The sequence below is a fragment of the Pygocentrus nattereri genome, chromosome 10 (genome assembly GCF_015220715.1).
Source record: "Pygocentrus nattereri isolate fPygNat1 chromosome 10, fPygNat1.pri, whole genome shotgun sequence".
In the NCBI taxonomy this organism is placed as follows: Eukaryota; Metazoa; Chordata; class Actinopteri; order Characiformes; family Serrasalmidae; genus Pygocentrus; species Pygocentrus nattereri.
Window position 1 is genome coordinate 2,224,452 of NC_051220.1, and position 23,436 is coordinate 2,247,887.

The following is a 23,436-nucleotide window of genomic DNA, read 5'->3' on the forward strand; positions in this document are numbered from 1 at the left end:
TTGAGATCACTTACAGCACTTTTTAAGGAATCTTAATTATTACAGATAATGTAACTTGATTTGGGTACTTCTTTTTTTTTTTGACACACACACACACACACACACACACACACACACACACACACACACACACACACACACACACTTATGTTCCTATGCCAAAGTTTGAACATGCCTGGTCAAATTACATGTTTTGTTGAGTTCCTAAGTGAAAAGTTAACCCACTTAAATACGGCATCTGCAAATTCTAGCACACAACTTCTATTTGTTTGCTTAGTTTAACATATAAAATGTGCCATAACTTTTGCACAGGCTGCATTTGATCTTGTTTTTCCCCCAAAACATTAATTCAGCAGATAAACAGTGATTGTGCCATAAAATGTACAGACGTGTGTCTCCGTGGAGGATCAACAAAAACATGTTATTTGACCTGGGGTGCCCAAACTTGTGCACACAACTGTAACTTTATAGAAAATGATTCTGAATAACTAGAAAACTTCCTTCCTTCCTCATGGTGGTGGTGTGTTAGTGTGTGCTGCGCTGGTGCGAGTGGATCAGACACAGCAGTGCTGCTGGAGTGTTTAAACCACAGTGTCCACTCACTGTCCACTCTATTAGACACTCCTACCTTGTGGGTCCACCTTGTAGATGTAAAGTCAGAGACGACAGCTCATCTGCTGCTGCACAGTTTGTGTTGGTCATCCTCTAGTCCTTCATCAGTGGTCACAGGACGCTGCCCACAGGACGCTGTTGGCTGGATATTTTTGGTTGGTGGACTATTCTCAGTCCAGCAGCGACACTGAGGTGTTTAAAAACTCCAGCAGCACCGCTGTGTCTGATCCACTCAGACCAGCACAACACACACTAACACACCACCACCACGTCAGTGCTGAGACTCCAACACTCAAATAGTACCTGCTCTGTGAGGGTCCATGGGGGTCCTGACCACTGAAGAACAGGGTAACAGAGTATCAGAGAAACAGATGGACTACAGTCTGTAACTGTAGAACTACAGAGTGCAGCTATACAGTAAGTGGAGCTGATAAAGTGGACAGTGAGTGGAGAAACGAGGAGGTGGTCAGAATGTTACGCCTTATGTTATGTTATGTTATGTTATGTTATGTTATGTTATGTTATGTTATGTTATGTTATGTTATGTCTAAAGGTGATTTTGAGCGGTCATGTAGCGGTGCCTCATGAAGTGACCAGCGAGAGTGAGTTTAAGTTCCAGTAAAGTGTAGAATCAAATTAATGCAACAGGATTTCTCCATAAAGCTTGGCCAGCTGCTTCTTTCCCACACTCATGATAGTGCTGTATTTTACTGCACGCTCCAGGATGTGAGGACATCTTCAAGGTCTCATTTGGGTTATATAAGCCATGGTGCCACTCGGTGGGAGACGCGGTGGGAGAAAGGTGAAGCTTGAAATGAAAATCCTGCTACTGTCTCTCCTGGCTGGAGTCAGCTCCACAGGTAAGAACACGCTTTACTCTGAATTTACCTTTACATTTCCAGCGTTTAGCAGACGCTCTGATCCAGAGCGACTTACAAGAAGAGCTTCGTCTGTCTAGAGAAAGTCTCTCTGCTAGTTACCAGTAGGTTAGAGAGAAAGACGGTCCTGAGCTCAGATACTGATAGAAACACAGTCAGTGTAGATACAGAGAGAAAAGGAGCAGCTGAACACAGAATAATACACTACAATACACTAAAACACACTACAACACACTACAATACACTACAATACAATACACTACAATAGACTACACTACAATACACTACAATAGACTACAATACAATACAATACAATACACTACAATACAATACAATACACTACAATAGACTACAATACACTACACTACAATACAATACACTACAATACAATACAATACACTACAATAAACTACAATAGACTACAATACAATACACTACAATACACTACAATACACTACAATAGACTACAATACAATACACTATAATACACTACAATACACTACAACGCACTACACTACAACATACTACAATACACTACACTACAATACAATACACTGCGATAAACTACACTACAATACAACACACTACACTACAATACACAACACACTACAATACACTACAATACAACACACTACAACACACTACACTACAACACACTACAATACACTACACTACAATACAACACAATACACTGCAATACACTACACTACAATAAACTACACTACAATACAATACACAGTGCAATACAATAAAATACAATATATAAGTGCAGCACAGTATATTGCATGTATTCAACATATTTCTGGATGATTGTGGTTTTATTGGTTAACATTCGTGATTTTCAAGAAGGAAATACTTCTGAGCTGCACTGACAACCTCACCATGTCTGCGTTTATCATTTCAGCAGCCAGCTGGTTTTGGACGACAGGTAAATATCAGAAAACACGATGCCGACACACGAAAGTGGAGCTCATGCACTTCTCTTAGTCTGACAACTGACCTTCTCACTTAATATTTCCTTTCAACCAGTGAGAAAAAAAGTCTCGAATAGTAAATATTCAAAATATATGCTCGATATATAGGAGTCATACGTATACGCCTGATAGGTGAACGCATATGCCTGACATATAGATGACATATAGATATAAATGCACCTTAAATGCACCAAAATGAACAATATTTTCATTTATTTCATGTTGTAATGATATGGCATAGCTTACACTGTGCACATTGTCATGTAGCTATTACACTAACTTCCACTTCATCAGGAAGTGTGTGGATGGAAACAAAGATGTATACAAACCTATTATTGTCAAATAACGTCACATTATATTATTATAATATTATTATATAGTCATATATAGTGGGCTGGAGGTCAGGGAACCGGCCCTGTGACCGGAAGGTCGGCGGTTCGATTCTCAGAGCTGACAGCACTGACTGAGGTGTCCTTGAGCAAGACACCTAACCCCCAACTGCTCCCGAGCGCTGCAGATAGGGCTGCCCACCGCTCCGAGAAAGTGTTTTCACTGCCCCCTAGTGTGTGTGCGCTCACTAGTGTGTATGTGGTGTTTCACTGCATGGATGGGTTAAATGCGGAGGTGAAATTTCCCTGTTGTGGGACTAATAAGGGTCATTTAATTTAAACTTATTTATACTATCCATACATGAATGACGTTTTCTATCATATATTGTTAAGAAAAAATGTCATGTATATATATATATATATATATATATATATATATATATATATATATATATATATGTCAAATGCATATATTACCAAATATTGTTGCTGGGGCTCTTAGAGCTATGCCTTCAGTTTAGGCCACACATGTGGAATAGGAAATGGACAGCTCTGGTATGATTTGAAGTAGTGTGTTATGCCACCTTCAAGTCATGTGGAAATATTGGATTTACGAGATGGAAGCACATGAATGGCAGCACCATATGGTATTTACTAGTGGGAACCTTTTTCATTTAGCCCTGAGTTTCCAAGTTGGGGGAGTGTTAACAAAAAACAAACAAACAAAAAAAATCATAGCCGCTGATAAACATTTCAGTTATTCATCAGCCACAACCTTAAGACTGCGGCTGAAACCATCCCCACCTGGAATTCCAGAGATCACTGTTGTCGGAAGAAAACCTCATATTCCCAAAATGCTAACTTTACAGGAGAAGGACAAAACACACTTTACTTTTAACGTAAGTCAATGGAACCAGACGTCTTTCCGAGTCGTTTTTACACACAATTTAAAAAGCAACGGTCGTTTTTAAATGATGCCAAAAACTGAAAAATGTCAAAAATGGACATACAAGGTTTTCTCCCGACAACAGTGATATAATGTCTACACACAGACTCTCTGTAATAAGAGAAAAATAAAAGTAAACCAAAAACATTTCCACTTATTTCTAACCAAAACCATTTGAACACAAATCAAGTCGTACTTACGACCTCCAAAGTCGTACGCAGGAGCTTCTGACGGCAGCATTAGCGCTCAGCTGACACTGGTGCACCTGGACATGTTTGCAATTCTAGATCAAGCATGAGAATCTGAATCGTGTGAAAGGCTTTTCATGTGTTTTAAACGAAACACATATTTGGTCTTGTACGTTGCAGTTCAGTAAACAGCCCTAGCATAGAGCTGCTGCTCAAACTTGGTTCAGCTACGGATCGTCATCAAATATAATTCAAATTCAAATTCATGGCATTTGGCTGACGCTCTTATCCAGAGCGACACAGTTTGATCATTTTACACAGGTGGGTGAAGGAGGTGTTAGGAGTCTTGCCCAAGGCCTCTTATTGGTGTAGTGTAGGGTGTTTGCCCAGGCGGGGCACTGAACCCCAGTCTACAGTGTAGAAGGCAGAGGTGTTAACCACTACACTAACCAGCCACTAGAATATCTAGAAGCTCCAGAAGTGCTTTTTCTTACAAAATTAGTCCCACACATTGTAAATAAAACATAATTTATACACCAATTTAAACACCCTTATTCCTAGGTTCAGCTGCTCTGGTCCTCACAGATGTTCTTCTTTATTTCACAGAACCAGCTCCTTATACCACAGATCAACCAGATACCACAGAAGGTCCTCCTTATACCACAGAACCTCTGTTGTTCCTTTTCACCCATCAAGTATTTTTTTAATGTCACTGATTTTTTCTGGAATGAATCGTGTTTATTTTGTAGATCTTCCATCTTCATGTCCCTCAGCTGTGAAAAAACATTTGTTGTTTAAGTTGTTGATGTAATTAAGACAAGTTTGTTTTCTCTGTAGGAGCTCGTCCTTCCTGCAGGTGGAACTGCGGCTACGGCCTCGGCAGCTGTTCCTGCTCCAGCTCCTGTCAGTACTACGGAACCTGCTGCCACGACTATCACGGTCAGGAACTGTAGTTTTAAATAGAACGACTGAGTAGAGTAGAGAAGTGACTGTGTGTTGACATCTTACTGTTATTTCTCCCACAGATTACTGTGATGGATCCACAACCGCTTCTGCTCTTTATACCGTAACAGGTATATTTTCTGTGCTGAGAGAGAGAGGGCATGTTCTCTGGAACAACAACAACAACAACAACAACAACAATAATAACAACAACAACAATAATAATAATTCAAATAGCACTTTTTGCCCGTCGCAGCTCAAAGTGTTTTACAGACAGGTGGTAAATCTTAACTAATACAAGAAATGATGAGCACTAATTGGAAATCCTATAAGACAATAACACAGATCTGATTAAAACAGATAAATACAAATGTGAGTTTTAATTAAACGCTCAGCTAGAGAAACGCTTTTAAATGTTTCTTAAGAGTTTACTTTTAAGAGCTTGACTGTCCAATAGAAGGTGGAACTGAGTTCCACAGTTTAGAAGCACAACACCTCTGCTACATCTGCTGTATCTGTAACGACCACTTAAATCGCTTTGGCAAGATTACAACAACATTAAGTGGTTGTTTTTATAATGTTACAGACATTCAGTACTGGGTTTACACATAAACACACACAGATATTCTTTCAAACGTTTATAATAAAGCCAGCAATACACTTCAAAAAGACTGTAAGTTGAAACATTGTCCAGGTGGATCCACTGAAAAAGCAAAGCAAAAATCCAGCTTCTGAAGTACTTTTAGAACTAATGCTGTTGGTTTATGTAGGACGGAATTGTGATCGTCAGTTCTGTCAATAACGAAAATAGTTTTTCTGTCATTTGAGTTGGTGATGTCGTTGTTATTAAGACAGGCTTATTGTCTCTGTAGGAGCTCGTCCTTCCTGCAGGTGGAACTGCGGCTACGGCCTCGGCAGCTGTTCCTGCTCCAGCTCCTGTCAGTACTACGGAACCTGCTGCCACGACTACCACGGTCAGGAACTGTAGTTTTAATAGAACGACTGAGTAGAGTAGAGAAGTGACTGTGTGTTGACATCTTACTGTTATTTCTCCCACAGATTACTGTGATGGATCCACAACCGCTTCTGCTCTTTATACCGTAACAGGTATATTTTCTGTGCTGAGAGAGAGAGGGCATGTTCTCTGGAACAACAACAACAACAACAACAACAACAACAACAACAACAACAACAATAATAACAACAACAATAATAATAATAATTCAAATAGCACTTTTTGCCTGTCGCAGCTCAAAGTGTTTTACAGACAGGTGGTAAATCTTAACTAATACAAGAAATGATGAGCACTAATTGGAAATCCTATAAGACAATAACACAGATCTGATTAAAACAGATAAATACAAATGTGAGTTTTAATTAAACGCTCAGCTAGAGAAACGCTTTTAAATGTTTCTTAAGAGTTTACTTTTAAGAGCTTGACTGTCCAATAGAAGGTGGAACTGAGTTCCACAGTTTAGAAGCACAACACCTCTGCTACATCTGCTGTATCTGTAACGACCACTTAAATCGCTTTGGCAAGATTACAACAACATTAAGTGGTTGTTTTTATAATGTTACAGACATTCAGTACTGGGTTTACACATAAACACACACAGATATTCTTTCAAACGTTTATAATAAAGCCAGCAATACACTTCAAAAAGACTGTAAGTTGAAACATTGTCCAGGTGGATCCACTGAAAAAGCAAAGCAAAAATCCAGCTTCTGAAGTACTTTTAGAACTAATGCTGTTGGTTTATGTAGGACGGAATTGTGATCGTCAGTTCTGTCAATAACGAAAATAGTTTTTCTGTCATTTGAGTTGGTGATGTCGTTGTTATTAAGACAGGCTTATTGTCTCTGTAGGAGCTCGTCCTTCCTGCAGGTGGAACTGTGGCTACGGCCTCGGCAGCTGTTCCTGCTCCAGCTCCTGTCAGTACTACGGAAACTGCTGCCACGACTATCACGGTCAGGAACTGTAGTTTTAATAGAACGACTGAGTAGATTATTTTAAGTGACGTGTACCGACATTTAGAGGTGACTGACTTTAACGTGACTGTGTGTTGATCTTACTCTTATTTCTCCCACAGATTACTGCTACCCAGGCCAAACCACAACTGCCCTAAACACCATAACAGGTATATTTTCTGTGCTGAGAGAGAGGGAGCATGTGTTCTCTGGATTAAACGCTACAGGGTGGTAGATCACAGGACAAGGATTGGGCACCCTTGGTCTACCTAGCACACACATCATTTTGCTATGCAGTTGATGAGCTGAGTCAGACTGAAATACATATGCTGCTTTACAGGTGGAGCTCCATGTGGTGGAGATCTGACTAACCCAAGAGGAGAATTCTTCAGCCCCCAGTTTCCTAATAACTACCCCAATAATGCACGTTGCACATGGAGGCTTCTGGCGTCAGAGACACAGGTTGTTTATTTGACCTTCACATTTGTTCAGTAAGTCACAGCTTTCCTTCACTTTATATACAGACTGATTAAAGCCAAGTCTATTCTTTTTAGATTCATTTATTCATTCAGACTGTTAAAATATGCCATATTAGCCCATTTATTCTATATCACTCTAAATCAATACTGAATTTGTTTTGCCTTCATGACTGCATCAGTTGTAATCTGAAACCAGCTGTAAACTTATATGTGATGGCCGTTACGCTGCCCTGAGCTTCATCATCAATTCCCTCACTTTCTGCTTGGAACTAGATTGGAGACGTGTTGCGACTCCATCAGGGTGTATGACGGTCCCACTGACTCTTACCCACTGCTGGGTCGCCTGCCTCAAAATCAGACACATCACTTCAACTCCAGCATGCGCTATCTCACTGTAGTGTTCACCAGTGACCACAGTGTAACTTATCAAGGTTTTCGGGCAGAATGGGGGTTCACAGGTTAGTGATGAAATGAGGCTACGGTGTCTCCTTCTCCTTTTTATGAGTGATTTAGCACAACCAGCTGCAGCTTTTGCAAGAATAATAGACAATACTCAGTTTTAAAATTTATTTTGTTTCAAAAAGCTGATTTGTTGACACACACTCAAAGGTACACAAATGCTATAATGAATTGGATAGAATTATGAATGGATGCTGGCTCAGATTTCATGAACACAAACTAATAACAGAATACAGATAAACGAAACCTGAGGCGAGACCTAGTAAGCAATGATGACAACAGGGAAAGCTAGGTTAGGCTAAGCTGAGCTAAGTAATAGTGTGACTGCAAGATAACAAAGGAAAAAGGGATTAGAAAGTGCCAACTGCTCAGATAACAGCAAGACCAAAGGCTACACTAATGGATTTCAGAAGACGGCTAGACAAGAAGTAAGCAAGGCTAGACAGGTGTATAAAGCCGAGCCCCTAGGCCTGCAGACTGCTTCTACAGACATTAGTGAAAGAATGGGTCGCTCTCAGGAGCTCAGAGAATTCCAGCGTGGTGCCGTGATCGGACGCCACCTGTGCAGCAAGTCCAGTCGTGAAATTTCCTCACTACTAAATATTCCACAGTCCACTGTCAGTGGGATTATAACAAAGTGGAAGCGATTGGGAACGACAGCAACTCAGCCACGAAGTGGTCGGCCACGTAAAATGACAGAGCGGTCAGCGGATGCTGAGGGGCATAGTGCGCAGAGGTCACCAACTTTCTGCAGAGTCCATCACTACAGACCTCCAAACTTCATGTGGCCTTCAGATCAGCTCAAGAACAGCGTAGAGAGCTTCATGGAATGGGTTTCCATGGCCGAGCAGCTGCATCCAAGCCTTACATCACCAAGCGCAGTGCAAAGCGTGGAATGCAGTGGAGTAAAGCGCCGCCACTGGACTCTAGAGCAGTGGAGACGTGTTCTCTGGAGTGACCAATCACGCTTCTCTGTCTGGAAATCCGATGGACGAGTTTGGGTTTGGTGGTTGCCAGGAGACGGTACTTGTCTGTCTGCATTGTGCTGAGTGTAAAGTTGGGTGGAGGGGGGATCATGGTGTGGGGGTGTTTTTCAGGAGTCGAGCTCGGCCCCTTAGTTCCAGTGAAAGGAACTCTTAAAGCTTCAGCACCAAGAGATTTTGGACAATTTCATGCTGCCAACTTTGTGGGAACAGTTTGGGGACGGCTCCTGAATTAGAGTGGAGACCTTCTTGTCCAACATCAGTGTCTGACCTCACAAATGAGCTTCTGGAAGAACGGTCACAGTGGTGCTACCAAATGAAAGAGCCGATATCCCTGTTCCCCATCCAGCCTCCTGGGTGCTGCCTACAGTGAGGCCACTTTAACTTGCCTCACATTTGATCCAGAGAGGGAACTGAGAGAGAGAGGGACAAGCCTGCGGCAGCAAGAGACGGAGTGAAGAGCTGAAAAGCTCAATTGGAAGACGGACTGAAGAGTCTAACTTTTGGCCAGCTTTGGTTGTGTTATGTCTTGGTTTCTTTGTTAATGACAATAAAACTGAAATGGATGCTGCAAACGTTTGTCCTACCTCCAGCATCCTCCATGAGCCAGGAGCATCACAGGACGTGCTACAGTGCTCTCTGTAGAGGATGTCTTAACTTAGAAAGTCATGTAATTTGATCAGGGTTGTCAGTACCTTTGCATATCATGCTATAGGACAACACATATCAACTGAAGTTTGTAACTAAAATCATTGTGCTGAAAAATCTTTGATTGTCATGTTGCTTGGCAGCCATAACCTACTGTGCACAACCCTTATCACTGTTTTCCCTCTTGGACAGAACGGCCTTACTGTAGGGGGAACTGCGGCTATAGTTTTAGTCGATGTTCCTGCACCAGCTCCTGTCCGTACTATGGAAACTGTTGCCATGACTACTACAGTAAGCACCACCTGATTTGAAACGCCACAGTCTCATTTGCTGAGTATAAGATAATCTCAGTATTTAAATGATACCTGCTGCGGACGCTATTTGGTCAGAGCTAATCCACTGTCTTGTATCTTCTTTGTGCAGCGTACTGCCAAGCCACAACCGAACCGCCCACAGGTAACAACAATCTGGATGTACCCAGATATGGGTACTCTGGATATACCCAGAGCAACAGCTACTTCCTTTATAGTTCAAAACAAGCTTTTGAAAAAAGGCTACAGATATGTCCTTCTCCATGACTTTTAGCTCCCATAACCAGAGAATGCAGTCAATCAGCCAAGATGTTTGGTGTCCAAATTTGGCTTTTTTACTTTAGATTTCTTTTTATTGAATTTTATGGTTCCAGCTTAACTATATGGTTTATGCTGGTCTAGTGCTGGTTTAGTTGGTCACCCAGCATAGACGTGCTGGAGGATGAGCATAACCAGCATTCAAAACAAAACATATCACTGGAGTCAGAACTTCATATCTCCAGAATGGTAACTCCAGAATCATGCTATAGGACAACACACATCAACTGAAGTTTGTAACTAAAATCATTGTGCTGAAAAATCTTTGATTGTCATGTTGCTTGGCAGCCATAGCCTACTGTGCACAACCCTTATCACTGTTTTCCCTCTTGGACAGAAAGGCCTTCCTGCAGGGGGAACTGCGGCTATAGTTTTAGTCGATGTTCCTGTACCAGCTCCTGTCAGTACTATGGAAACTGTTGCCATGACTACTACAGTGAGCACCACCTGATTTGAAACGCCACAGTCTCATTTGCTGAGTATAAGATAATCTCAGTTTTTAAATTATACCTGTTGCGGACGCTTTTTGGTCAGAGCTAATCCACTGTCTTGTATCTTCTTTGTGCAGCGTACTGCCAAGCCACAACCGAACCGCCAACAGGTAACAACAATCTGGATGTTGTCTCAACAATCTTGAAAAAAGGCTACAGATATGTCCTTCTCCATGACTTTTAGCTCCCATAACCAGAGAATGCAGTCGATCAGCCGAGATGTTTGGTGTCCAAATTTGGCTTTTTTACTTTAGATTTCTTTTTATTGAATTTTATGGTTCCAGCTTAACTATATGGTTTATGCTGGTCTAGTGCTGGTTTAGTTGGTCACCCAGCATAGACGTGCTGGAGGACGAGCATAACCAGCATTCAAAACAAAACAGTGAAAATTAAATTACCAAAGAATGGTAACTTTACAGGAGAAGGTCAAAACTTACTCTAGTGTTAATGTAGGTCAATGGAACCAGACGTATTTTCCAAGCAATTTTAGGTCATTTCTGTTGGTCCATTCATCATGCAATCAACATACGATATATAGGACCACAGATTCTTTCAAGTCATGTCAAAAACTCAAAAATGGAGATACAACGTTTCGTTCAGACAACAGTGGTATGCTGGTTAACTAGATACACTAGAAATCAAGAGTTTTCTATAAGTACATCTCCAAAAGTTCTCTCGAACATATCCAGGTCTTCAGTCTTCATTGTTAAGGTTATACAGACTTGTCCATGTGGGTTTGGACACAGTTTGTCTTACAATGGACTATAAAATTTTAGGTGCCAGCTAAACAAAACACTGGGTATCTAAATGGAGGTGGCAGCTGATTTTAGATCAAAGGTGCTTGGCTACACAGTTTTGTTGATTTGTATAGTTTACAGTGAGTCACACTGTGCTCTAAAACACATCAACAGTTCGAGTGACCTTAATGAAGACCTGAATGTGTTTTGATTAGTGGCTACGCTTTGGTAGCGCTATTATGCTCAAGTGCTAAACCTAAACAAAGCAAAATTTGGACAGGAAACATCTCTCTGCTGATCACAGTGCATCTGGGGTAAGTTACAAAGTGTATTTTGAATTTTCGCCCAAACCATTCCTTTAAATGTGCCGTTAAACCTTTATTAACCCTTATTTTGTCCTGATCTCATTCCATCCAGTGACTCAGTCCATCTGTGGAGGACACTTGTTTGATTCCGGGTCAATCTCCAGCCCCTACTACCCAAATTATTACCATGATAATGCATATTGTGTATGGCAGCTCTCTGCTCCTGCAGGACAGAGGATCTTTCTGTCATTTGTAGATCTCGAGTAAGTAACCCAGAGAGGGAAAAAACCCTCCAACATCTTTTCTTAATCTCATTTACTTCAAATCAAATCAAATCATGTGTATTGTTAGTGTGTCTTGCGCTGGTCTGAGTGGATCAGTCACAGCAGTGCTGCTGGAGTTTTTAAACACCTCAGTGTTGCTGCTGGACTGAGAATTGTCCGCCTACCAAAATATCCAGCCACTGATGAAGGACTAGAGGATGATTGGCTTATACTGGGAAGCAGCAGATGAGCTGCCGTCTCTGGCTTTACATCTGCAGGGTGGACCAACAGCGCAGTTCCGTCTTATAGAGTGGACAGTGAGTGGACACAGTGTTTAAATACTCCAGCAGCACTGCTGTGTCTGATCCTAACACTTCCCTTGCCTACCTGTGTAAAATGATCAAAATGGCAAGTCGCTCTGGATAAGAGCCTCTGCCGAATGCTGTATATAATACTGTAAATGAAAATTAGCTCCAGTCCAAAACTAAAGCAGCAGACGTCAGCCACCAAACGTGTCTTGGCTCATTGCCTACATTAGCCATAAAGGGGAAAGTTTACACTAAATTCTTACTTTAAAAGATGCTTTATCAGCTGACGGCTCTGTGTTTGTGACTCAGGCTGGAGCATTGCTGTAACTGTGACTATATAAACGTGTATGATGGCTCCTCCACCGCCTCCTCACTGCTGGGCAAGCTGTGCTACAACGACACCACCCTCCGGGACTTCCGCTCATCCTCCTCATACATGACTGTCTTGTTCAGGAGCGACGGCTCAGTTGTGGCCCGTGGCTTCAAAGCCTTCTTCAGCAGCTCTCTGCCCGAAAATACAGGTAAACTCAGCAAAAGGGCAAACTGTACAGTTGCCATAGGTGTATCATCTGAGTCCATTCTCATTAAGGCCCTGTAAATCTCGGATAAGGTTCTGTCTTTTTTGAGCATCTACAATCACAGGAATGGGAGATGCAAAACTGACCCTAGAGCAGCATTATTTCATAGGAGTTAGTACGTGTGGCTGCTTAACTTTTCACAGTAGCCATAAAATGCAATTTCCTTATGCATTATGCCTTATCTTGTTTTTCATTTTCATGGAAATTCATAGTTTACAAAACTGCAAGCAAACTGGCTTTTCGTCTTTGTAGGTGTTGCAGCAAGTCAACTTGAAAGAAAGCAATTAAATGGTATTTTTATTGTGGCAGTTGTTGGATGTAACAAAAGCTGGATAAATAAAATGAACCAAAAATAAAATTTGGGGTAGTCGTGGGCTGGAGGTTAGGGAACTGGCCCTGTGACCGGAAGGTTGCCGGTTCAATCCCCAGGGCTGACAGCACATGACTTAGGTGTCCTTGAGTAAGACACCTAACCCCCAATTGCTCCCCGAGCGCCATGAATAGGGCTGCCCACTGCTCCGGGCAAGTGTGCTCGCTGCCCAAGTGTGTGTGTCTGTTTACTAGTGTGTATGTGGTGTTTCACTTCACGGATGGGTTAAATGCGGAGGCGGAATTTCTTTTTGTTGCACAGCTAGAGTGGCCTGTTCCTCAGACAGCATGACCATTGTGATTGAGAGATCATACCTGAACTCTCTGGGCATCTCCTGGCAAAATCTCTATGTGGATGACCATCGTTGCAGACCCTCTGCTAACAGCTACGAGGTGTCCTTCAACTTCCCCATTAACTTGTGTGGAACCAACAAAACGGTAAGATAAATGTTACATATTAGGCTACAAAATGGATAAAAGTAGATAGCAGTTCTGTAAATCTCAGATTTTTGTCCTTACAATGATTTGATTTAGTTCAACTCACTGTACACCGATCAGGCGTAACATTATGAGCACCTCCTTGTTTCTACACTCACTGTCCAGTTTATCAGCTCCACTTACTGTATAGCTGCACTCTGTAGTTCTACAGTTACAGACTGTAGTCCATCTGTTTCTCTGATACTCTGTTACCCTGTTCTTCAGTGGTCAGGACCCCCATGGACCATTGATTAAGAATGTGAATCTGGGATTTGTCTATGCTGGATATGTGACACTGAATGGGACAATATGAAGTAATGAGACCTGGGCCTGTATAGTTTTTAGAGTAGGAGTGCTGACCTAGGATTCCAGAATCCTCTCTTGTTCACTACGTCTTTCTTGACACTAAGTGATGAATATCGGCCTTGATCTTAGATCAGTTCTTTCTTTGAGATGCTTGATAAACATGTTTCCAAGATTAGGAGCCACTGCTCTAGAACTAGGTTTCTCCTTGTCAGAATATGACATTATGCCTTCTTTTTTCCTCCCATTAGACCAACAAAGGACGGGTTGTCTACAGTAACCATGTGCGAGCAGCGCCATCCCAGTCAGGCGAGATCACACGGCAGGTCGGAGAGTTCCTGCTGAGCGTGAAGTGCCACATGGAGCAGGGCACCACAGTGGGGACAGTCTACAAGACCAAAGAGATTATCAACCACACCATTGCTGGCATAGGGCACTTTAACGCCAGCATGGCCTTCTACCCTTCCAGCAGCTTCTCCTACCCTATACTTGAATTTCCCTACGAGGTCAGCCTCAATCAGTACCTGTATGTTCAGGTGCAGCTCAGCAGAGCAGACAACACACTAGACCTTCTGCTGGACAGTTGTGTGGCCTCTCCCAACCATGACTTCCAGGCTCACTCTTACACCCTGATCCAAAACGGGTAAGAGAGCCAGAGGCAGAACAGTCTGTGGACAAGTACTTCAGTGTTGTTCTGTACTGGCCTAATTATCGTGACTGGTTTAATTATACCTTGTTTGGATTTGACTTCAAACTCATGTAGTGGATGTTCATGTAGGTCCAGTTTTAAAAGGACTTTCAGGATCATGTAGATTCACTCCTGGTCCTGGAGTACCCCAATCTTGCAAGGGTTTTCCCAGCTGTAAAACACCTGATCCAACTAATTATTATCAAACCTTTACAGAGTTGTTGTAGCAGGGAAAGTGAAAAAAGAAAGGTAGTGGTACTCCAGGATCGGGATTGGGATTGGGTAGAGCCATCATGGTACACTGAATTGTGGTTTATTAGGGACACCTACCTTGAATCTACCTTGGCCATCTTTTTATATATACCTGCCATATGTACCTCGTCAGGCTCCAGTCCTTACCAAAACACTGCAGAATTCAGCACACCGTCTCATTAAAACACACCTGATTCAGATCTTCAGCTAATTAGCAAGGCCTTCATGACCTGAATTCAGAGCATTAGATGAGCGTAAAAACTGATCTCTGGAGCACTTTGACCTGGAAGATTCCCAGTTTGACATGCCTGATATATACAGTACTGTGCAAAAGTCAGAGTGGCCATCAGACACAGAAACCTGAACAGCTGAATATATTTTTTTCAGTATTTAGTCTGTCCGACCTTCAGCTTTATTACAACTTCCATTCTTTTTGGGAGACACACTTTCAGGTCAAGTATATTTTTCCCACACCTCCAGAGTTCAGTCTTAGAAGTTGGTTGCATTTTTTGCTTCTCACAATCGAAAAAAACTCGAACACATTCTATGATGTTGAGGTCTGGACTTCTTATTGTCTTCTTTGTTTTCCGTTTCCTTTTTTCCGTAACAGCTTCTTAACAGCTACACATCCTTTCAGACCCACAAGTGGTCTTCTCACAGTGGAAGGATGGACAGAAACACCTGTGGATGTTTTCAGATCTGAAGCAGGTTGATTTTCTCCTCTCTCTCAGAGACGGAAGATTTCAGTGCTGTTTAGCTGATGGGGACATTTTTTGTGGTCCACCAGTTCTTGCATGATTCTTAGGATCACTATTTTCTCTGTATGTTTTTTATAAAACCGAATATTTTGATTTTGACGAGTCTTGTTTTTTTGTCAGTTATTTTTTTTCTTCCTTATCCAAGAGGATTATCTTATGTCTCATCTCCTCAGAAGTATCCCTTGTACTTAATGACCATTTTAACTGAAAGGTCAGTAAGTGAAGGGTGGTCTCTGACTTATGTACAGTACTTTAGATGTACCTTGTTCCAACTGTATGTCATCAGTTGCTGCACAATGTATCAGCACCCCCTGTGGTCTTAGGTCCAGTGGTTAGATGGCCTACCTGCTATCTTGCTTGTTAATACTAAAGGCCTGGGAAGTATTTCACAAAGCAGGATTGTTTTCTTAATCTGGATAATTTAGGCTCAAAGTGAAGACTGGCCAATAGGAACTTCCATAACCTCTCTTCCTATTGGGCTTTATTAGTCATTGTCTGGCTACACGGCATTGTGAAAAAAAAAGCCTATCCAAAAAGGTGTAAGTAGCTGTCAGAAGTCAGACGTCTTTGGTTGCAGTATAGCCCACATCCAAGACTTCATTCATCGCATTTGTGCAGACTTCACAGTAGATGTGATCTTTCTCCTTCTTTACTGTTTTCTTATAGCTGTGTGAAGGACAACACGGTCTACATATACACCAATGGGAGGCAGTACTACGCTCAGTTCCGTTTCAGGGCCTTCAAGTTCCTGCGGACTCATTCCTACGTCTTCCTGCAGTGTAGGGTGGTCGTCTGCGCTGACAACGACTACAACTCCCGCTGTCGCCAAGGCTGCCGCATGCGCAACAGGAGATCCCTTGACTCCGCCCACCACACTGAAACGGTCACACTGGGGCCAATCACCCTCAAAGGTCAGAGGGCAGTTTCTGTGTCCTAGCCTCTTACAGTGTGCTTGGAATGTTACCATAGCATAACTGCCAGTGGTTGACGTTGGTGGTCATTGACAAGTGGAAAATGTGCATATACTGTATGTCCAAAAGGTCTACTCATCCATCATTTCTTATGAAATCAAGGGCAGTAACAGCCTCTAGTCTTCTAGGAAGAGTTTATGATCGATATTACAACATTGACTGCATTCAGCCAAAAGAGCTTTAGTGAGATCAGGTGCCGATGTTGGATGATTAGTTCTGGATCACAAATATCACTCCAGCTCAACCCAAAGATACTGTAGGGTGCTTCATCTCTAAAAAGTGCCCTTCCACTGCTCCAAAGCCCAGTGCTTGGGCGACTTTACACCCCTCTAGTTTTTCTTCCTTTAGTTTAGGACTAGGGTTACAGGGCTAACTTTGCTAATAAACACTATAGTCACCAATTTTTCCCATGAATACATCCCCAAAACTTTTATCAAACCAAAGTAAACCAATACAGGTTTTCATTTTGCCGGATGTCCTTATGTAGGCATATAAGCACCTTTTGTAATTTTAAATACACATTTCAAATTCAACATTGTTATTTATAAGACAGAAACAATAGAAATGTGACAGCTGTTGTGTAAAGTGGCACCTGTTCAGCTACATGACTAAGCTTCATTCTTTTTTACAGTTCACAGCACATCATAGTGTCCTAAACCACATCGGCTAGTTTGTGCCACCTTAATGAAGACCAGGCTGTGGTCTGAGAGGGTTGAGAGAAGTTTTGGAGAAGTATTTAAAGAAAAAAAAAATGGGTGACAATTGATGTCCAGTGTTTGTTAGCAACGTTAGTCTTGTAGGTCCAGTGCTAAAGTAAAGAAGCTGATGCCAAGTATCTTGGCTGATCGACTACATCTGAGCGGAAGTGGAAAACTGTGTCAATTCGTTTTTTTCACCAAACTATTAGCGGTGGTCTCCAAACCTGGTCCTGGAGATCTACCTTCCTGCAGAATCTAGTTCCAACCATAATTTGCCTCTCCTACTCCAGCTAATTAACTTCTTCAGAAGTTCTTGATTCTCTGGATCCGAAGAATTAGTGTTAGGTAAGAGAGGTAGCAGCATGTTAGATGCAGGTTGGAAGTAAACTTTACAGGATCTTAGGGACTAATTAAGGTTTTAGTGTTAAGACATAAAACATTCACCTTTTTTTGCACAATTGAAACTATTATATATGGTGATTTAAAAAGGTTCATCTGATTTCAAAAGGATTTAATTCTCTTGTAAATCATTACAGAGCAAAGCAGTGAACGGTAAATGGTTTAGTTGAACATAAAGTTTATTATGTAATTGTACAAGTGCTCAGTGTGAACCTCCTCCAGCTGTATGGACAACATCAACAGCATAGACAAATTCGTCCACATTCGTGCGCTCACGGCTCTTTCAGTCACAAACTCTATGACCCCCTCTTTCAATTGGATTATGATTGGTTCCTAGGTGCCTCACGGTTGTAAAAATATGAAATATTTTGAAATCGGCTGAATGTTTTTGAATCACCCTGCATATGTTGTGTTTTGTATTAGGATTTGATGTCCTGGAACAAGTGCTGATAATCATATTTTCAATCACCAGGTGCCAAGGCGGAGTCTGCTGACCAGGTTGAGAAAGAAGAGTGAGCTCACTTCACTCCACTCAGGAATAATCTCGAATCTCTTCTTCACATATCACTCAACCAATGAAGCATTGACTTACTCACATCTATTAAAGCATTCTCAAAAGGCAAACCTGTGTCTCTTGTTTTTCAATTAGTCTGTATTGTGATTAAGCATTACAGTACATTACTGCACATCTACTATGAAAATACATGTAAGCCAGACTTCATATAGTTATACAGCTGATATATGATGTGAATTGGGGCTGTAATGGAATTGTGCCCAAATCCAACACTTTACATTACAATTTGAGGACATTTGTGTGGTTTTAAGAACAGTCCCATGATTCATTTTTACATGACCATTTTCCAACCTCCCTCAGATTTGGGGCAGGGCTAAACTTGTGGGCCAATATGCTGACGTCATATAAATAGTGAATTTAAAATGGGCGTTTTTTGGGGGGCTTTTTTGCAGTTTAGTCTCCATATGTGAATGATATGGAATTTTGGCACGAATGGCATAATTTGAAACTTTAACATGGTTTAAATACTTTTGCAAAATGTGGGTCCTTCAGTAATTCTGATCATCAAGATCATTTGTGGCAACTTGTTAGTATAATTTCTGAGTTTATTGGCAATCAAAACTGATATTAGCAGAAAATGTTATAAAATACTTACATTATGCTTAACAGGCTTATGAAATGTCTCAATTATAGCAACACAAAAAAATCCAACATTACAGGACGTTAGGGAGGCAGACCCAAGTGCAGAGAGGGAAACCCATGAGAAAGGGTCTCAAATGTGTTGATTGAGGTGATGTAGTGTGAATTTGGTGACTGTGCATGTTGGGGTGGAGGTGGGTCAGAGCCAGATGGAAAGCACAGGCAAAAATGGGAAAAACATCTCAATGAATGGGAATTAAAAAATGGCAGGAAAAAGGCAAACAAAGGGGATGCTGAAAGCAGCGTGCTCAAACAAAGGCTGAGATAGAAGAGTGAAAAAAAAGATAATCAGTAAACAAACATCATGATCATGATTGTGATCATGAGAGGAAGGTCGACTTTGTTTCACCTGTTTGCTCTTTGCCGTTTCATGTTCGAGCCTTCTTTTTGGTTTTGGGGCAATTTCTTTCTTTTGTTTTTCCAGCCATCTTTTCTTTTATTTCCTTTTCTTTTTATCTAAATATCCACCTGGGCTAAGTACTGTACCGGTCACCCCTCTACAAAGGTGTGACAAAAGGCTGCTATTTTCCATGGCACTTAAGTGGAGGAGTCCACAGGTGTGCCAGGGTGGGCCTGATCAGCCAGAGGGCTTCTGGGAATTAAGAGTTCCCTGAAACTATGGCGGCCAGCAGAGGGCGACATCAGCACAGGCTGGGCTCTTACAATTACAAATAACATTTAGACCATGGCACCTCAGGTACAGGACAGAAATGTAGTGTAGAAATGTAGAACGTGATGTAAGATGAGGGCATATTTTAGCACACATTGCAAAAAAAATACAAACCTAGCAATCATGTACTATGATGCAGTGATACATCATGACGATCTCGCAGAGCACATACAGTCAGGCCAAGAAGTATTTGGACAGTGACATCGTTTTCCTAGTTTTGCCTCTACACCTTCACAACGGATTTAAAATAAAGCACAGAAGATGTGAATTATAGACATTCAAAAGCAATCAGGCAAACCAAAAATTATAAAAACATTGCAAGAGAGACGCTGGAGGACTTTCACCTGAAATGAGTTCATGAAGCCAGTCTGGTTATAAAAATGATAACAGGACATCAGAGCCAGAATTACTCTTTTAGTACTTTTACTTTATACTTAAGTACATTTGAAGGGAAATACTTTAGTACTTTTACTCAAGTGGAGGTCTAAAGGGAGGAACTTCTACTTTTACTGGAGGAATATTTACCTCGGGGGTCTCGACTTTAACTCCAGTACATGGTTTGTGTACTTCGTCCGGCTCTGCCTGTTTCTTTCCTAGACTTATAGTAATGCTGTGGCTCGTTTTTAGCATGTTTTTAGATGTGAGGACATCATGAGGAAGTACTTCTAGGTCTCATTGTGGGTATATAAACCGTGGTGTCACACTGTGGAAGACAGGCTTCAGCAGATGGGAAAGATGAAGCTTGGAATGATAATTCTGCCTCTCTTGTTAGGGGTCAGCTCTGGAGGTGAGAACACTCTAGACTTTGAATTTCTGCCTGATTGTAGTGATTTAAAAAAGTAAAGTAACCTGCATTGACAATTTTTCACACTTTAAGCTTGACAGTAACTTAAGAAACTGAAGATGTCATAGAAGACAATGACAGACAATGACAAATTAAAAAGATAAATGCCAAAGATGTAGGTGTAGATGTTTTAATGAAATGTTAAGAGATACTTTTTCAAACATTAATTAGAAATGTCCACTGAGTTTGACTGTCAAATAAAAAGTGGAAGAGACTTCCAGAGTTTAGAAGCATATTAATAGAAAGAGGCCTCTCCATGTTTCCTGTATTTTACAGAAGGTATTTGCAGAAGATCAGCATTAGGAAAATTGTTTTAAGGAAACGGGTAAGAAAAGATTCACATAAATCAACTCGGCTTGTAACAAATCCATGAGAAGTCTCTCAGCATCGCTCTGACACAGAGAGGCGGCGCTTTAACTGTATTTGTGAAATGAGAAAAATCTACTTTAATGTGGGATAAAACAAAGCTCAGAATCTAAGATTGCACCCAGGCTTTGTACTCCAGGTTTGGTATGCGTAGCTTCTCATAAAGCAAATTTTCGTAAGATCTGTTTAGTCAGAAATGTTGTCCAGTTGACTTTCCCACTTGTTACTTCCATTCAGTGTGTGAGATAAACAGTATTAAGGCAGTGGGATTGTGGTTAGAACCCCTTTTCACTCTGTCTTTGTCTTTCTGAGCGTCAATAATATAAAATTATTCTCACCAGCTTGACTTTTATGGATGTTTGGATGTTGATATATGCTAATTATACTTATATAATTATACTATGCTAATTATAATAACTACATTTCATTGGCCCTGTACTTGTACTCTGCACAATGACAATAAAGTTGAATCTAATCTAATCTAATCTAATCTAATCTAATCTAATAAATGTTATATATTTGGGATGCTGTGCTAAATGTAAATAAAAGCAAAATACAATGATGTGCAAATAATTTAAGCCCTATATTTTATTGAAAACAGTACAAAGACAACAAATCGAAACTCAGAAATTGTATTGTTTTTTTTAGAAAATATTTGCCAATTTTGAGTTTGATGCCAAAAACCTGTCCTAAAAGTTGGGACGGGGGAGCAAAAGGTTGGTAAAGTTGGGTAATGCTAAAAAAAACACTGGTTGGTTGATTGGTAACAGTTCAGTAACATTATTGGGTATAAGTGAGCATCTCAGAGAGGCGGAGTCTTTGAGGAGTAAAGATGAGTTCACCTCTCTGTGAAAGACTGCACCATTAAATAGAGCAACAATTCAAGAAAAAATTATTCTCAACATAAAATAAGAAAGAACTTTGGCTTTTCATCGTCTATGATACATAATATCATTAAAAGTCTTCTCGTAATATCAGCTCTGTATGCAGGGGACAAGACCAAAAATCTGGCCGTGATCTTTGGGCTAGCACTGCATTAAAAACAGACATGGTTCTGTAGTGGAAATCACTGCATGGGCTCAGAAACACTTCTGAAAACCACTGTCTGTGAACACAGTTCATCACTGCATCCACAAACGCTGTTAAACTCTAAAACACAAAGAAGAACCCAAATATAAACAGGATCCAGAAATGCTGCCACCTTCTCTGGGCCTGAGCTCATTTAAAATGGACTGAGGTGAAGTGGAAAAGTGTCCTTATTTCTTGGAAATCATGGACACTGTTTCCTCCGGGCTAAAGACCACTCAGCTTGTTATCAGTACACTAAATCATAACACTAATTTCTGCTAGTATCACAGCAAATTTCTTAACAATGTGCTAGCATTAAGTTGACACTGGTGAATATGAACAATTTTGCCGTTCTTAATCAAACACAAACTTTTATACAGCACTTTTCATATCAGTGGCAGCTCAAAGTGCTTTACAGACAGATTATAAAGCTTAACAGTAATAGAAGAAACTATGAATATTCATTTAAAATCATACAAAACAATAACACACATCAAATATAAAAGATAAATACCAAAGAGACATATAATTTGATTAAAACGAGAAGTGAAAGAGATACGTTCCTTGAAAGTGTACCCTGAGCCTGACCGTCTAATAAAAGGCAGAAGTGAGTTTCACTAAGGAAACTAACTGAAAGTAACTCATGTTTCCTGTAATATACGGAAGGATGCTCATTCTCTGAAGTAGCTTCTAGGTCATTTAGAGCAGAGCTGTCAAAAGGCCCAAATTAAAAAAAAACAAACCTGTGGGCCAGAGAACATCTATGTTTTATTTCACTTAATAACTTTAAATTTTGCTATAAATTTAACGGACCATTATTTATTAAAGAAAAAAACGCAAAAATGTTAACAGTAAAATATAGACAGTTGTACATGAATACTAGAAATATTCAAAATTTAGCTTAATTTCAAAGTTTTTATTGTTGGCTTAACTGCAGTTAGTTGTTTGATGGTGCAACTGCTGTGTAGAATTGTGCAGAACTGCAGAACATAGATTGTTGTTGGAGTAGGAGAGCTGGAGTGCATGTTACATTGCAGTGCATGCTGGGGACTGTAGGTCAGTTCATTGTGAAATGAGTTCATTTTAATAGTATAAGTATACAATACTTTTATGGGTCAGAAAGGCTTGTGTTTGACACATGGGGTTTAAAGCTTTAACTAGACTTTTATTACTCTTTAAAAATAGGTATAGGTAGTCAATGCATTTCTTCCAAAACAGTGGTGATATGAGTTCTTTTATCTTTCCTGATAAGATTAAAGCTACTACATGATGTACAAATGGCAAGACGGAGAACAAGAGACCAAAGAAACCCACAAATGTGAGAATTTTCTCTGTTAAAAAATCACAATAACAACTGCTTTATCTTAGTTTAATGTGGTTTCATTGAATTTTGGTAGTTTTTCTTCATAACAAGCATAAAAAATCACTAATAGCATGCTAATGTGTCACTAGCTATCTTTCCCGTTCCTCCTTAAATAGTCCAGCAGTTCTGACGCCTGAAGTGCCAGAATTTAACTGCTGCTTCATTTAAGGTGGAACGGGAAAGAATTGGGGGGGGGTGATAATAAATAATTGCCCCCCTCTTTGAAGGCGTATGATCCCTAAATGTAACTAAAGCCCAGCAGTGAGGAGCTGAACTTTCC

At 40.7% G+C, this 23,436-nt stretch overlaps 2 protein-coding genes across 4 annotated transcripts in view; both read left to right on the top strand.

Moving 5' to 3' along the window:
* The first annotated feature begins 1,363 nt into the window (after nucleotides 1–1,363).
* LOC108440481 (CUB and zona pellucida-like domain-containing protein 1) lies at nucleotides 1,364–18,256 on the top strand. 3 transcript variants are annotated; one of them, XM_037542133.1, is made up of 21 exons: nucleotides 1,364–1,472; nucleotides 2,395–2,418; nucleotides 4,534–4,575; nucleotides 4,765–4,866; nucleotides 4,953–5,000; nucleotides 5,742–5,843; nucleotides 5,929–5,976; nucleotides 6,736–6,837; nucleotides 6,960–7,007; nucleotides 7,178–7,328; nucleotides 7,590–7,774; nucleotides 9,599–9,697; nucleotides 9,830–9,862; nucleotides 10,373–10,471; nucleotides 10,604–10,636; nucleotides 11,681–11,831; nucleotides 12,449–12,660; nucleotides 13,349–13,524; nucleotides 14,118–14,509; nucleotides 16,231–16,475; nucleotides 18,105–18,256. In XM_037542133.1, exons 1-21 carry the CDS (start codon nucleotides 1,379–1,381, stop codon nucleotides 18,146–18,148), a joined length of 2,430 nt encoding a protein of 809 aa, XP_037398030.1. In that variant the 5' UTR covers nucleotides 1,364–1,378; the 3' UTR covers nucleotides 18,149–18,256. The 3 variants fall into 3 exon arrangements, with proteins under 3 accessions (XP_037398030.1, XP_037398031.1, XP_037398032.1); XM_037542134.1 differs by having other exon boundaries at nucleotides 2,398–2,418; XM_037542135.1 differs by lacking the exons at nucleotides 9,830–9,862; nucleotides 10,373–10,471.
* A 1,994-nt stretch (nucleotides 18,257–20,250) lies between these two features.
* The window catches only part of LOC108414254 (cubilin-like), a 43,808-nt gene continuing 40,622 nt past the window's right edge, over nucleotides 20,251–23,436 (top strand). Inside the window, exon 1 of the mRNA XM_037541814.1 lies at nucleotides 20,251–20,302. Within this exon, the coding sequence (XP_037397711.1) occupies nucleotides 20,251–20,302 (52 nt within the window). The remainder of the gene's footprint in view (nucleotides 20,303–23,436) is intronic.

Excerpts from the sequence above, each read along its gene's own strand:
- LOC108440481 (XM_037542133.1), top strand. The coding sequence starts at position 1,379 with ATGGTGCCACTCGGTGGGAGACGCGGTGGGAGAAAGGTGAAGCTTGAA. Across the intron at positions 5,844-5,928 it reads CTGCTGCCACGACTACCACG|ATTACTGTGATGGATCCACA; the intron begins GTCAGGAACTGT and ends TTTCTCCCACAG. Across the intron at positions 7,329-7,589 it reads TTGACCTTCACATTTGTTCA|ATTGGAGACGTGTTGCGACT; the intron begins GTAAGTCACAGC and ends GCTTGGAACTAG.